Source organism: Palaemon carinicauda, chromosome 19 (genome assembly GCF_036898095.1).
Source record: "Palaemon carinicauda isolate YSFRI2023 chromosome 19, ASM3689809v2, whole genome shotgun sequence".
Taxonomy (NCBI): Eukaryota; Metazoa; Arthropoda; class Malacostraca; order Decapoda; family Palaemonidae; genus Palaemon; species Palaemon carinicauda.
Window position 1 is genome coordinate 8,346,177 of NC_090743.1, and position 15,107 is coordinate 8,361,283.

General features: G+C 33.5%; 2 protein-coding genes across 3 annotated transcripts in view; one reads left to right on the forward strand and one right to left on the reverse strand.

Moving 5' to 3' along the window:
* Window positions 1-15,107, forward strand: part of LOC137658428 (TBC1 domain family member 19) — a 92,949-nt gene that overhangs the window by 34,060 nt on the left and 43,782 nt on the right. For both annotated transcript variants that reach the window (XR_011047328.1, XM_068393135.1), the window contains exons 2-4: window positions 10,232-10,347; window positions 12,271-12,468; window positions 13,323-13,461. Coding sequence is in view for 1 of the 2 variants with exons in the window: in XM_068393135.1 (XP_068249236.1) it covers window positions 10,243-10,347; window positions 12,271-12,468; window positions 13,323-13,461 (442 nt within the window). In the remaining variant the exon portion in view is untranslated. The remainder of the gene's footprint in view (window positions 1-10,231; window positions 10,348-12,270; window positions 12,469-13,322; window positions 13,462-15,107) is intronic.
* LOC137658424 (thiol S-methyltransferase TMT1A-like) lies at window positions 938-7,760 on the reverse strand. The gene is made up of 5 exons (XM_068393128.1): window positions 7,245-7,760; window positions 4,078-4,238; window positions 2,973-3,107; window positions 2,476-2,594; window positions 938-1,988 (listed from the first exon to the last, which is right to left on the reverse strand). The coding sequence occupies exons 1-5, from the start codon at window positions 7,424-7,426 to the stop codon at window positions 1,728-1,730; spliced, it is 858 nt and encodes a 285-aa protein (XP_068249229.1). The 5' UTR covers window positions 7,427-7,760; the 3' UTR covers window positions 938-1,727.

A 15,107-nucleotide genomic window follows, 5' to 3' on the forward strand; every position in this document is an offset into this window, starting at 1 on the left:
ATATATATATATATATATATATATATATATATATATATATATATATATATATATATCAACAACCCACTGCAGGACAGAGTCTTCAGACATGTCCTCGACTATGTCTGGGGTTTGGCGAATTCTCACCACATTGGCCACTATGGATTGGTGATGTTGGGAGACTTTGCTGATCATGGTGATACACAAGCCCTTTCACCACGTTAAGGTATCCCCTCTCAGTAAAGATATATATATATATATATATATATATATATATATATATATATATATTTAATATGTATATATTATATATATATATTATATATATGTATGTATGTATGTATGTATGTATGTGCGTATATGAAGAAATTATTTGCGGTAGCACAGCACTAGCAACTTTCCTATTCCCAGAACAAAATGTTAATGGGAAACTAATGAAAAGTATGGCTGTAAAAGCCAAAAGTGTACGCAAGATAAATGTATATACATGAGCTGCCTACGTTGAGAACAGTGAATATTGAATTATAGCAGTGAAATGTCATACACAATTATGCACAACAAGCAGTACAAATTTGTTGAATATTTTACATTTACGGCTTAGCTTTAAGAAATGGAAATTGCCTTGTGTTAAACGGTTTTATAGGCAAACAGAACTTGAACTGAAGACAAACTACTTTGCTAAATATAAAAGAGATTGGGTACACCTAATACCCCGATCACACCTATGCACGGATGGAGCATAGAGAGTACGGAATAACTACGGAATGTTGTCTATTTTACCACGGAGAGAGTACGCTGGCAGTACGGAATCTGCGGATATAGTATGGATGTTTTAATAGTACGGACACATTGATTGAAAATGAATGAGGTAAAAAAAGGGTACTTTTTTCTATGCGTATACCAGCAAACATTACTGCTAATAGCATGTTAAAAAATTCTGTTATCTATTCTTCATATATGTTTATCACAACTCGCGTAGTATTACTGCAAATATAGGCTAATACTCTTATACTCTGTGTAAATTGGGTAAAATTTTCATCAATAGGTTTAGTTACCAGGGAAGTTTAATGAGTAAGGAATATATGGAGTAATAAATGATTCGATTCATATCTTTTAGTGTATATTAGATTTAACATGCTGATTTGAATATTAAAGAAGTTCCCTGTACATTCAGCTTCATGCTTAGAATTTAGTCTTGGAGCTTAATGTTAGGAACAACCTTTCGAAGGGAGAATTCTTATGCACGTTTTAAGAGCTCGAAATCATTAGGGTGTACAGTGTTGCGGTATGAATAGTAATAATTTTCATATTTATTATTATTATCATTAAGTTCTTGCAAGTATTATGCAAGCTTAAACTTCTAAGCTGTCTGTCAAAGTTGTCAGTCACTTCGATTTGATTTTAACCTTGATACTTACAAAACTGAAAGGTTGCATAAAAACTGTATCGGTAAAAGCAAAATGCTGCTACATTATAATATACCAAACAATTTTAATGAGATCCAGTGTAAACTTAAAATATTGCAAGTTACTTATCAAGTTATTATTGTAGCCTATGTGAAAGGGAAATAAGAGCAAGCTTTAAAGAGGACCATAAGGCGAGAATAATTGTTATTATATGATAGGTAAAGAACAGTTTTTGCAGCAAGTTTACATGAACCTGAAGCACCCAAAATATAATCTTGAGTGTCTGTTTATTTCAGGAATATTGCCATTTTCCTTAATACATTCAACAGCAAAGAATCTCATTCACTTTGTTGCCTCTCCAATGACATGTGGAGAGCATAATTCCATTACAGTATAAAGAATCGGAGCATAAAAGTGCTCTTCCTCCACTTGTGAGAACCCGGCTTCTTTTATGATAGGGAGAGGATCTCGGTCGAGGCTGCATCCCTCGAAGAGGAAAGGCCATATTCTGGTGATTGTCAGGAGAGACTGCATGAAACGACGCGCTCTATATTTCTTCGTGTCCCATTCACGTATGTGTTCCATGAAGAGGAATTTTCCACCCTGTCGGGGAAAAAATGACTTCATGGAAAAATCGCTCTCAACTCTCCCGTCACAAATAGTAATTTTGGGATGGTCTGGTATTCATATCCAATATGATGCTCTGCGTTCTATATTCAGAATTTTGGTGTTCTTTCATATAAATAAAGCACGATATAGATTTGGCAGCACACTGATTTTATATAAAGGGGGTTTATAGGGATATTTTTATTAGCATTAGAAGCACTGTACACTAGTGGCTGCAAAGGCAGCTGAACGTTTTTTTTTTTTTTTTGTATTTTAAATGTGTAAACTTCCTAGCAGTACAATTATAGGCATTCGTTCAAGTATATAATTTACTCTTGAAAATGGAGCTAACAAGCTTATGGGGAACCGTACCAGAACTATTCCAAGTACATATGGATAGAGAGCTGATAAAACTGTGAATTTACGGCTTAATGTATCTAGAAGCAAGAAAGCCTCTGTACACAAAATCTTTTTGTATACTTACAGGCACTAGGACCCTGTGCACTTGTTGTGTAACTTTGGCAATGTCGCTGACACTGCAAAGCACAAAGGACACAACCACAGCATCTACGCTCCCGTCTGGTACCATGTCCATTTCTTCCCCTATGGGAAATTAAAATTGTATTGACTAGGATATAATATTAAACATTTTAAGTTCGAAAAATAAAATAGGATTCGAGACCTTTATCGTTTGTTTCTACAGAACTAAAAACATACAGTACATAGCCAACAGTTCTGAACTGTGGATTTGTTAGCGAAGGGAGTTGACTTTCAGTTGAAAGGGTTGATTGGATTTGGTTATAAAATTTAGGCCAGAGGCCAGGCAATGGGTCCAGTAAGGTAGTTATGGAAAGGGAAATATAATTAGAGAGAATTCAATATTGAATTAACTCATCCATTTGATATGAATATTATAAGAATGTCTAGTTACCAAATATGTCAACCCAAACTAATACATGTAGACAGACTTTCCATACAAACCCGTTGACACGATGATATCTTCTGGTTTTATCTTGAAGTTTCCTGTCAGCTTCTCAGTGACTTGCTTGGCAAAGTGTGGATTAGGATCGACTAAAACCAGGTGAGACCCCTCCGGGTAATTCTTGAAGTTGCTACCTGCAATTAATACGATATACCCGTGTTCATAGGATTACATGGTGTTCATTAACTCAATATTTTACTTACTTTATTGTAATACTACTGAAATATTAGTTAATGTTCCAGGTCATGAATATGAGAAGTGTGTAGTTTCACAGCTTATTAAAATTATTTCTATATAAAACAATTATTCCTGTAATATATTTCACTTGTGTCTCTGACTCAAGTTAATAACTTCAGATATTACTGTGAAGTTAGACAGTATCTTGAATAGTAAATTTTTTCTCCCGTTCTTATTCCATTAATCTTCATAAGACATATATTTCGTTACTTGCTAGGTTAAACCCCACCTTTTTTTTTATTACAATTAACTTGATTTCTTCTGGCAGGGGATTGACAAAGACACCGTTTCCTGTATCTCGGGCCTTTGCATTAATAACTCCAATTCCAAATAATAGTATTTTATTTTGGTTTTGTTTTATGAAGGCGTACTATGCAATTTAATGATCTTCCTGCTCGTTACGTAAATCATGCTTGTTAATAAATATCTAACAGTGAAAATCAATACTGGTGCTTACCACATAAAACAATTATTCCTTTAATGTGATAGTTTATTTGTGCCTCTGATATTAGTCACAAACTTGTTACTATAAAAGAATACCTTAAATAGGATATTGCTTTTTTCTCCCAGTCTAAGTCCAATAACATTCATAAGACATGTATTTTGTTACCGCCTAGATTAAACCCAACCATATTTTGTTACAATTAACTTGGATTTTTTTAGGAAAGGGCTTGATAAGGACTTATGTTTTTCCCATCTCGTAGATCTTCCCATTGATAAAACCCATTCCAAATGATAGTATTGTTTTCCATTTTTTTTTTTTTTCAGTGAAGGATTGCTAAGTAATTTTATGAGTTTCCTGCTCATTACATAAACTAGGTTATGCTTGTTATGAATAACTAAATGAAAATCAACATTTTTGCTTACCACATCCCGCGCCAATTTCCAATATCCTGATGCTCTTTTCTTTTCTAAGCTCCGGATCGTGAGACTCAAGGTCTCTTAGAGGAGCAACTAACTTCTCTCGATACTCTTTATATTTCGGGCCCAAGATTTCGTTAGACTTCTTGTTGTACCAGACGTAGATTCTGGAAATGAGGAGCATTCTATGTGAATTATTATTCATGGTGTATGCCAAAATCTCTTGTATACTGATCTCTGTATTTGCAGTGATGAATGTGAAAATATGGGAACGAATACCAGCTATATTGACGACAGTGACGATGAACTGTAATGTTTTCATATCCTGGATGTTGTCGTTAGACGTTGCTTTTAACTTGTTTTCCAAATCAATTATTTTGATAAACGTATATATATATATATATTATATATATACATATATATATATATATATATATATATATATATATATATATATATATATATATATATCCATCCATATATATACTCTATATATATATATGTATATATATATATATATATATATATATATATATATATATATATATATATATATTCATTCCTAAATCATTATGTAGATGTCAATGATTTTGTCCAATTTGTTATATATATATATATATATATATACTGTATATATATATATATAATGTATATATATAATTATATATATAATTATATATATATATGTGTGTGTGTGTATATATATGTGTGTATATACACATACATATGTATATATATATACTGTATATATATATATATATATGTATATTATATATATAAATATATATATTATATGTATATATACATATATATATATATATATATATATATATATATATATATATATGGGTGTGTGTATAGGCTATATAAATATATATGTATATATATCTATCTATCTATATATTTATGTATATATATATATCATATATATATGTTATATATATATATATATATATATATATATAATTTATATATATATATATATATATATATATATATATATATATATATCTGAAAGCTGCCTCTTTCCGTCAACATACTGTTGAAGAGCCTTTTCATTGCGCTTTAGTGCTGGCGGGTATGGGAGGGGACAACTTCCAAACTCTAGTCATTACCCAGTTATTACCACACTGCCAGGCTTTGTTTCTTCTTAATTGTTTGGCCAAAATTAATTTTTTATTGTTGATTTTTTTATTGTAATGTAGTAGGTAGTAGGTTGACCGGGGCACCAGCCACCCGTAGAGATACTACCGCTAAATAATTATTGGGTCCTTTGACTGGCCAGGCTGTATTACATTGGACCCCTCGCTCTGGCTACGGCACATTTTGTCTTTACCTACACTTACACCGAATAGTCTGCCCTATTCTTTCTACATTCTACTGTCCTCATACACCTGAAAACACTTAGATTACCAAACAATTTTTCTGCGCTTAAGGGGTTAATACTGCAATGTAATTGTTCAGTAGCTACTTTCCACTTGGTAAGGGTAGAAGATACTCTTTAGCTATGGTAAGCAGCTATTCTTGGAAGTGGACACTCCAAAATCAAACCATTGATATCTTATTCTTCGGTAGTGCCATAGCATTTGTACTATGGCCTTCGACTGTCTTGGATTTAAAGAGAATCCAGACATTAATGTATCAAAAATATATGGCTTATTTGAATACACACACACAATATATATATATATATATATATATATATATATATATATATATATATATATATATGTATGTGTGTGTGTATTTGTGTGTGTGTGTGTGCGTGCGTGCGTGTGTATACATTTTATGTAATATATTTATAACAACAACAACAAATGCAGCCGTTCTAGTCCATTGCAGGTCAAAGGCCTCAGACATGTCACTTCATATGCAGGGTTTCTCCAATTTTTATCACCACGCTGGCGAGGGCGGATTGGTGATGATGGGAAATTTTCATCTGCTCGCTCATTGCAAACAACCTAGTATGGCTGGCCCTGACTAATACAGCTTTGCTGATCAAGGGGATGCATGATTCCTTTTATACGTTAGGGTATCCCCCCCGTCAAAAGGCATATATATATATATTTATTTATTCATTTATTTTCTGTAACGCTGAACAGCAACCACACGTAGAGCACAATATCCCACAAATTACCCAAACTGCCGTATGGTAGTTAGGAAAGGGAGAGGGATTGGAAAGGTTGAATAAGTGTGTGCGCATGCGCGCATGTGTGTGCATATCTATCTAAATGTTTAGCCGTCATCTTTGACGGGTCATTTACCCTGGTTAGGTACATGTACTCTAGTAATATTGAGGATGAGGCTCGAGAATCTAAGTCTGCAGTATGGCTTTGTTTTAGAAATAGATTTATTAGTAGAGTATCTGTTGTGGTTTATAAATTTTCTCTATCTTTTTCTCTTTATTAGTGAGTAATGATAAGCGATTTGTGCACGTTGGCATGACTAGACAACCTTGTAAGATACTGATAAATAGGATAAATAGTAGCCTATAGCTTCATGGGTAAACGGCGCAAAATACTAAGATTAATCTATGGTAAATTGATACTAAAAAAAATTTAGTACCGATGCAACAATGGGTTACAACCACAACTACATTATTGAAGTCTTGACGTAATTACGTAATTGTAATTGAGTATCATTGTATTTCATATTCACAGCCTCAACAAGAAAACCACGTTTTCTATGATGTCATGTGAGAAAATGGTCATATATATACAGTATATATATATATATATATATATATATATATATATATATATATATATATATATATAAGTTATATACATATATATATATACATATATACACACACACACACACACACATATATATATATATATATATATATATATATATATGTTTATATATATGTGTTTGCGTGTGTGTATTAGTTAAGCTGTGTGCTAAACCGATATTCTTATAGTGGTTGTTCTAAAAGAAAATTTCCTGAACGCCTCAAGTCTTTAGTCAAAGATATCTTTAATGAGTTGCTTTATAACCGAGTCATACTGTATTAGAGTATATTTGTGGAATCGGTTGTAGTGACGGTATTTTCTGTCGACACAGTTTGAATGATTAACAATAAATACTTCATATGGTGAATTTCCTTCTTCATTTAATACTCGCGCAAAATAACTTTTTAAAGAGAATTACACCGCTTAAAAACTTACCTTTGTTTCACATCTTTCCCGAAAGCATAAGAAAGCACTGTAATGACAACGGCTCCTGCGCCATAGAAACTGGTTCTGGGATGTGTTTTTACGAAATCTGTGACGACGGCCACATATCTTGCAATGTCTTCTGAATATGGGTTTCTTTGTATGAGGGACTTGAGAGAGTTTATTGTTGACATGATTCTTGAATGCCACCTCTGCCGTCACGAGATTACTAATAATGTCACTCGGCCTTGTAATCAGCTGGGTAGTGTTACTAGTGACTACTAGACTAGTGTCTTCTTCCCAGTGATTCTAGTAGACTGGTTGAGTTACGGAGAATTGAATCCTTACTGTTACTACTACTGCTGCTACTACTGACTGTAGTGTCTTAGCTCAAGTACGTTGATTATGAAAATCAAGTTGATGCAAAATAGACTTACAAAGCCGATACATTCGAAGTGTCCAGAGCATTTGAAAAGCGACAGCTAATGAGAAAATGCTAAAACAGCAAGATAAATAAAATTTCACTTGAAAGTATCTGAACGTCTGCAGAGAGAGAGAGAGAGAGAGAGAGAGAGAGAGAGAGAGAGAGAGAGAGAGAGAGAGAGAGAGAGAGAGAGATAATTTCATCAGTGTGCACAAGTTTTTTTCTTTATTGAAAAAGATGAAGGCGTGAGTGGTGTGGCCATACAAATTAAGCCTAATTTAATTAATCTACACATGTAATGAACACATTTTATTAATGACCTTTTAAAAATTATCCTTACTTTCCAAACAATTACTTCGTATAATCCAAGTCTTATAAAAAACAAGATACGTAAGGTAAAAAGTTTTTGTTTTATCCGTAAGATTATTTGAATGCTCTAGTGACAGCACTGTGTTTCTTATTATTGTTACGTAAACAGTTTAATTTCCACTAATATGCGTAAGCATGATCAACGCAACACGAAGTATGTTCTCTTTTTTAGCATTTTGTTCGTTTAGGTACGAGGATCATTGGCTTTGGACTCCTAGACATTCTCCATGAATGTTGAAATTTGAAATTAGCGTTCGTAATTCAACGCTAAAACAAAATTATTTTGTGATTAACCTGTCGAATACTTTTTTATCTAAAGTTATAAACGTAAACGGTATGATAAGATTTTATTATATAACCGGAGTGAATGTACCCAAATGTTCGATAAGCTAGTTGAACAAGCCTTCTTGCGTTCCCGTTGCCTAGCAACGGTGTAAACAACCAGGCCCCCCATGCATTTCACACATGTGTGCTTAGAAGACCACTGCCGCAGTGAAGACCAATAATACTTCTTATTTATCAGCGGCATTAATTCTCACAAAGTAATCACTTTTCTTAGCAAGAGGAAGGTTCTTTTCAGCTGCTTCTTAAGGTAAAATTACTACGTTTCTTGCTGGAATGCTTAAGAAAACTTTTCTAAACTGGAGCGTGTACAAAGCCTGTATATACTGTATATGCTACTTATTTTCACAAGGATGGAGACGCTTATAGAATTTCAATGTTGATATCATAAGGTTTAAGACGAGTTCAAAGAAGTAAAGAAACTTTATCTTGCCAGGTGCTACGTCGAAAGTTATATAACGTTACGAGTGGAAAACAGTAATGAATATAGGATGATATGGTTCTGAGTAATGTAAACACATATGAGGATGGTCATGTATTTACTGCTACACAGAAATATGCAAGGAATAGCAGTACATTAAACGTAGATATTATAAAAAAGAAAACAATCTTATGGATATTGTGTATATGATGGACCTTATTGGAAAAAAACAAAGGGTTTGATGGTAAAAAAAAATGGAATATTGAGTCCCTCTTTTCTCTCTCTATATTCCTATTCCATTTACTCACTCAGGTGAGTAATTACGTTCTATTCCACAAAAGTTAAACTAAGATGGAGGTATGTTCGAGTTAATACAGTCTACAAGCACGCACGCGCAAACACACACACACACACACACACACACACACATATATATATATATATATATATATATATATATATATATATATATATGTGTGTGTGTGTGTGTATGTGTGTGTGTGTATGTATGTATGTATGTATTTTATGATATACAAGTGTAGTCTTTATCGTCAAAAGTCAACTTCTTATGACTTTACGTATATATAAATCTAAAGCGCTATCTAGCACCAATATAGAATCCACAAATTGAATCAACAACGGACCTGGACCTATTGTAAATTATTGAATTGTTTTTTAAAGAAAAGATAACACATCAATATATTTAGCAAAAGATACTGTTATACACTTTATTTTTCTATTGCCATGTAGTAAATCTTCTAGATTCCTAAGTTTGGATTGAAGTTTTTGTAGTATTGTCATTGAAAAAAATCAAAGTTAACTGTAAGTAATTAATATCAATTTGGTGTTTATTTGAAGTGATTAAAAGCCACACATTTCTGTTGTTTATAATAAATTACCGCTGTTTACCCTTCAGGTTTAGTATCAGGATATAGTGGGATTCTAGGAATGATCGACAGAAATATCTTATTTTATTAATTTGTATATTTGATTTTTCTTGCATCATAAATTTTAACCATATGCCATCGTTTATAAAGCAACTTATGATTGTAAAATTTTTTTAAATTATTTTTAGCGGTAATACAAGTTATTATGGACCCGAATATCAAGATAGAATTTTTCATTGGCTTCTAAATGTAGACCTCAACTGAGTAGACTTCTATACTTGTAATGATGGTTTTAACTGGACCATCTTAGATATGTGATGAATTTGTAAATGAATCTCTTAATTGAATTATGAATATACTAAAGTTTAGAAATTTTATGGAATTACTGTTAACTTTGGGATGTTATTTTAATGATCATGTTTCTTCTGAGAAGGCCTGATCCGTCAGTTCCCCCAGGCCTTGCCTAGGCGCTACTGTGCTTGAGACCAGAAAATAATTAGGAAAACTATAATTTAACTCTTCTCACAATTTTTTTAACGCAAATGATTATTTGCAGAACTGGTCACCATGTTGCGAACAGAGATGGGCACCAACATCACGGCCATCGTCAACCGCTTGGCCTCAGAGCTGCAGAATACCCCTTTTTATTCCGATTTCTTAGCTGATGTGCAAGTAAGTTTTTGTTTAGGTCTCTCCTATCTGTGCCTAATTTAGACCAACCACCGCTTTCTTCAAGCTCTCAAGGGGTGTAGTGAGTTTATACGTTGGTGGTCATTCATTCGGGCATTCAAAGATCTGTTTTAAAGAACGGAAGCTGCAAAATAATGAAAGGTAGCAATAGAAATTAATAAGACATTTGGAAATCACCTCAGAAAATAGAGTTAAAGGAAAAATGAAGATAAGGATAGACTGGAGTAAGGTGCGAGTAAAGTTGTCTCTGGTCACTGAAAGAAATATTCAAGTCCAGAAATCTGAGTAGGAAAGCTAAATTGATAAGCTATACAACAATAATCTTGACTTACGGTTGTGAGACATAGAGGTTAACTAAAAAATTGGAGAGAAGGCTTTTAGTGTTTGAGAATGGAGTGTTGAGTAGAATATGGTTGGGGACCAGTATATGACAACAATGAGGAGATTTGGCGAAGGAGACACAACCATGAATTGAGACAGTTGGTTCGAGCAGCCAACATTGCTATACATTAAGACTGATAATATCGAAAGAAGAAGAGTTTGTAAGTTTGAGTGTTCTATGGTGCTCAAGTAGCATGGGTAACATTGTTCATATGAGGCCAGCTTAATCTGTCTAATTACATTGAAATGTAAAAGGAAACGTTTAGGCCAAATACTGTTAGTTTAGGGCCATTATTTTCATCTATTGATTTTCTGTAGTCCAGTTCTCTCATATTACAAAAGGTGGTCCAATTTTTCCTTAAACGTAACCGATTTCGATGTTTTCAAACAACATTGTTTTATATTTCTTAATAGGAAAAAATAGTATTTTCCAAAACTGTGATGGAAAAAAATATGGCCAGGTATCCCATATTTTGTCGGGTTACAAAGAAGACTCATGATAACTATATTGAATAATTAACTATAAAATTCCAGAGCTCATAATTGATCAGGATAATAAGAAATTTAATAAAGATAATACAAAAGAAACCTCAATGCCGTATCAACATCCCCGTGAAGCATATAAAAAGATTATATGTATATATTTATTTATAATAGAGAGGAAAGGAGATAATAGTTGAGAATAGGATGAAAGCAGTCTGGGAAAAGTGGAGGGAGGTAGCAGATAAGAAAATGCCCATCAAGCTTGAGTGAAGATCTATAGCACAGTAATAAGACCAGTGTTAATGTATGGATCGGGAACGTGGGCTCTTGAGACGAAAAGAGGAAGCATAGCTTGAAAAAAACAGACATGAGAATGCTTAGGTAGATTAGGGGAATATTACTGCTTGAAAGATTGGAAAATGATGAAATAAGAATGACCGGCATGGTAAAGGTTACACAGGTGATATGAGTATCACAAATGAAATGGTACGGGCACGTGTTGAGGATGGATGGTGGGGAGGAGTGAGGAGGGCTTGAGAGGAACCTGTTAAGAGCTGGGTGGATCAAGAGGGAGGCAGAGAATTAGATGGCGAGATAAGGTGAAGGATGATGTAGAGAGAATAGGTTTCGTGGAAGAGGATATCTTTGAAAGAAGTCATTGGAGGGTGCATCAGCCACCGACCATTTAATGCAGGGATAACCGTGGGAAAGAAGAGTGATAAACTTTACTGGATAGACTATACTCAAATTTTTTTTTTTTAATGAGGCGCATTTGCACCGACTCGCAGCGGTGCCCTTTTAGCTCGGAAAAGTTTCCTGCTTTCTGATTGGTTAGAACTATCTTGTCCAACCAATCAGCGATCAGGAAACTTTTCTGAGCTAAAAAGGCAACCCTGCGAGTCGGTGCAAATCTGCCTCTCTAAAAAGAATTAACTATAGATAGATGAAAAATTAAAATCAATTAAATAATAAGATTTAATTAAAAGATATGTATACATGTGTGTTACTATAACTAATGGCTGACCTATTATATAATTTCAGACCACAATGGCAACACAGAATCTGAGCACCGAAAAATTTGCTTCAGAGTGTTACGAGTGGGCCCAGGGGAGTTGGCTGGATACGAGACTAAGGAACGCCCTCTACCGCCTCATGCACGTCCAGCCTACCTTGCTGTCCAATCCTGACACACCTGTCCATGTCCTTAAGGAGCCTTTGGCCTACGTCAGGAAAGCTCAGGTGAGATCAGGGTCACAATTCTTATTTCTAACCGTAAATTGTGGATACATTCGTGGAGAATAACTTGCCAGGACCATTGGCTTGTAAGGTTTCTTGGACGAGAAGGTCCATATGTGTAAAGTAGGGTAGTACTTAATGCTTTTTAAAATTATCGCTGCCTTGAAGATATTACCTTAGACTTTTAGAAGGAGTGAAAGAAATCTGTCACTGGATGGGTTGATGCTAAGTTGTTCTTGATTATGAATTATACTTGGTATGTGCAGGTCAGAATAAAACCTTTTCAAGAGTAGACGGGAGGAAAAGTGGTAATATCATAAGCATATTTTTCAGGTACCTTTCAAAATTTTCCTCTAGTAGCCAAAATTTTCCTACAGCGATGCAAAATTAAAGTTGAATAAGTTTATTAAAGTAGTCCCACACAAGCACAAACTTCTGTGATCTAATTAAGGTATGTGAAGGAGGTCAAGGGAAAAAAAACTTCCATATGGATGTAGAGATATTAAGACTCATTAGACAAACTTAAGTAAAACAAGCAATCAATTTTTAGTGTTTACAGGACTTAATCCCATAGTCTTGTCAAGAGAATGGTCCCCCAGAATCTTTATCTATTTTGGCTACTTGACTGAACTAAGAAATAATAAGATTGAATATCTTTAAGTCATTTTGAGATGGAGCTCTAGAATCCAATAATTACTGTAGATTTTACTATCAATCGATATAAAATGGCATATAAAAGTAAAAAACAAATCCACCATCGTTCCATACTATATCTTGATAAAGCCAAATTTTTATTTAATATTGACGGATAAATAGTTTTTTTCAATTGTAATTGAGGAAGACATTTAATTTTGTAGAGCTCGTGGGAACGCCGCCTGGTCAAGTGTGTCAACAGCATGGCCTCTGAGCTAGGTGTCCCTCTGGCTCGTCGAAGAACCAAACAGGAAAGAGAAGATTTGGCCGAACGTTGGGCGAACCTCTCCACTGACGAATCCGGTGAGCTCAATTATACATTATAATATACACACGTTTGTTTATGAAACAGGAACATATCACACTGCAAATATTTTATCAACATATTGGTATTATATTTGGAAACGTTTGGTCAATAGTATGCCAATATTACAATGTGAAAACGTTTAACAATGATAACTACTGATATTACATTGTGCAAACTTTTGGATAATAATACATACAGATATTACTTTGATCAAATATTTCGTGGATAATGATTACAGACACTACATGTAAATGGTAGATCAACAATACATTTAAGTTCACTTATTCAACTGTAAATGCAAACCTTAAAAATACATTCATCTAATCTACGCTGCATGTAAATATCAAACGTGCAAAACCCTTGATCTGCAATACGTAAATGAATTATAAATACAGCTGATTAATCAGCTGTACGTAGACTTCTTACAAAAACTAATTAGTTAACAATTTATTTTGATCATTATCCATGCAAACGTGTGATCACCAATGTACGCATACACCATACAGTAATTTTTATTTAACGGTCCATTGGTCCCGTACTTAGAATTAACGTTTCGTATATGAATATCAATTGCTTTTTAGCTAGGGTAATGTCTTCTTGATGTCTGTCTTCTATATATACGCCTTTGCTTATATAACATACAAACCCACTCTTGTTTATCATTTACTCGATAAGCCAAACAGTAATGTTCCCTGCATCTCATTATATTAAAGGATTACGCAAGAGCAGGTTTTGAACATTTTTTTACTTGTTTGTGCAATTTATCTTTTAAAATACAAAATGGTCTTTTCTCTGAGTAGCCTTTAAAGGTTGCAAACTATCAAAATAAAGCATATCATTCAACTCTTATCATATATTTCTTTTGTGTTTTACTTTGGAAAAGTCAAGTTATTTTTCATCTAAACTTCATAGAATATGGCAAGTTATTAAAAACTTCTCCCCAATAAACAATCAGTTCAAACTTGTTTGCACCAAAATGTATAATAATTTTCTATTCAATATCACACCTAAGGTACTTATCATAAGATATTAATGTTCATCTACCAGCAAGATAGAATAAGTACCCTGTAAATCCAATGAACATTTAAAATTTCTCTCAGAATTTTAACTGAATGTGTATTCAATAGCTACTTGATTGATTTCCAGGAGAGTGGAGTTTTGTGACTTATGGTATAACAAGTAAGCATTTCCTTACAGAGTATTTGTGGTATTTCTGTAAATAATGATACTATCACTCTGGGAACTTTAATCTCGGGGAAATGTAATTGTGACTAAGTTCTAGCTTCTCTACCTGAATATGGTATTATTAGGCTCCTCTTATTGACTTGTCTGCGTATTTGTTATTCTTTCTTGAAAAGTATCAGCCTATTCTGGGTATTAGTTTACTGGCACTTTTGTGACTACTGTTTAGAATTATGATCTTGGTTTGTCTAATACTCAACTGCACAGTCAACATCAGCTGATAGATTTTGTTGTAGCAACTTTCTTCTAATTTAGTTTACTCTGTAATCTAATTACATAAGTATAATAAACACACTAAGTCCCAAATGGTAAAGGATATAATTATATATTAGTTAATTAAACAATGCTCATGTTAATTAATAATTGTCTATGCATGTCGTTTGTTATTTATCAAGGCACC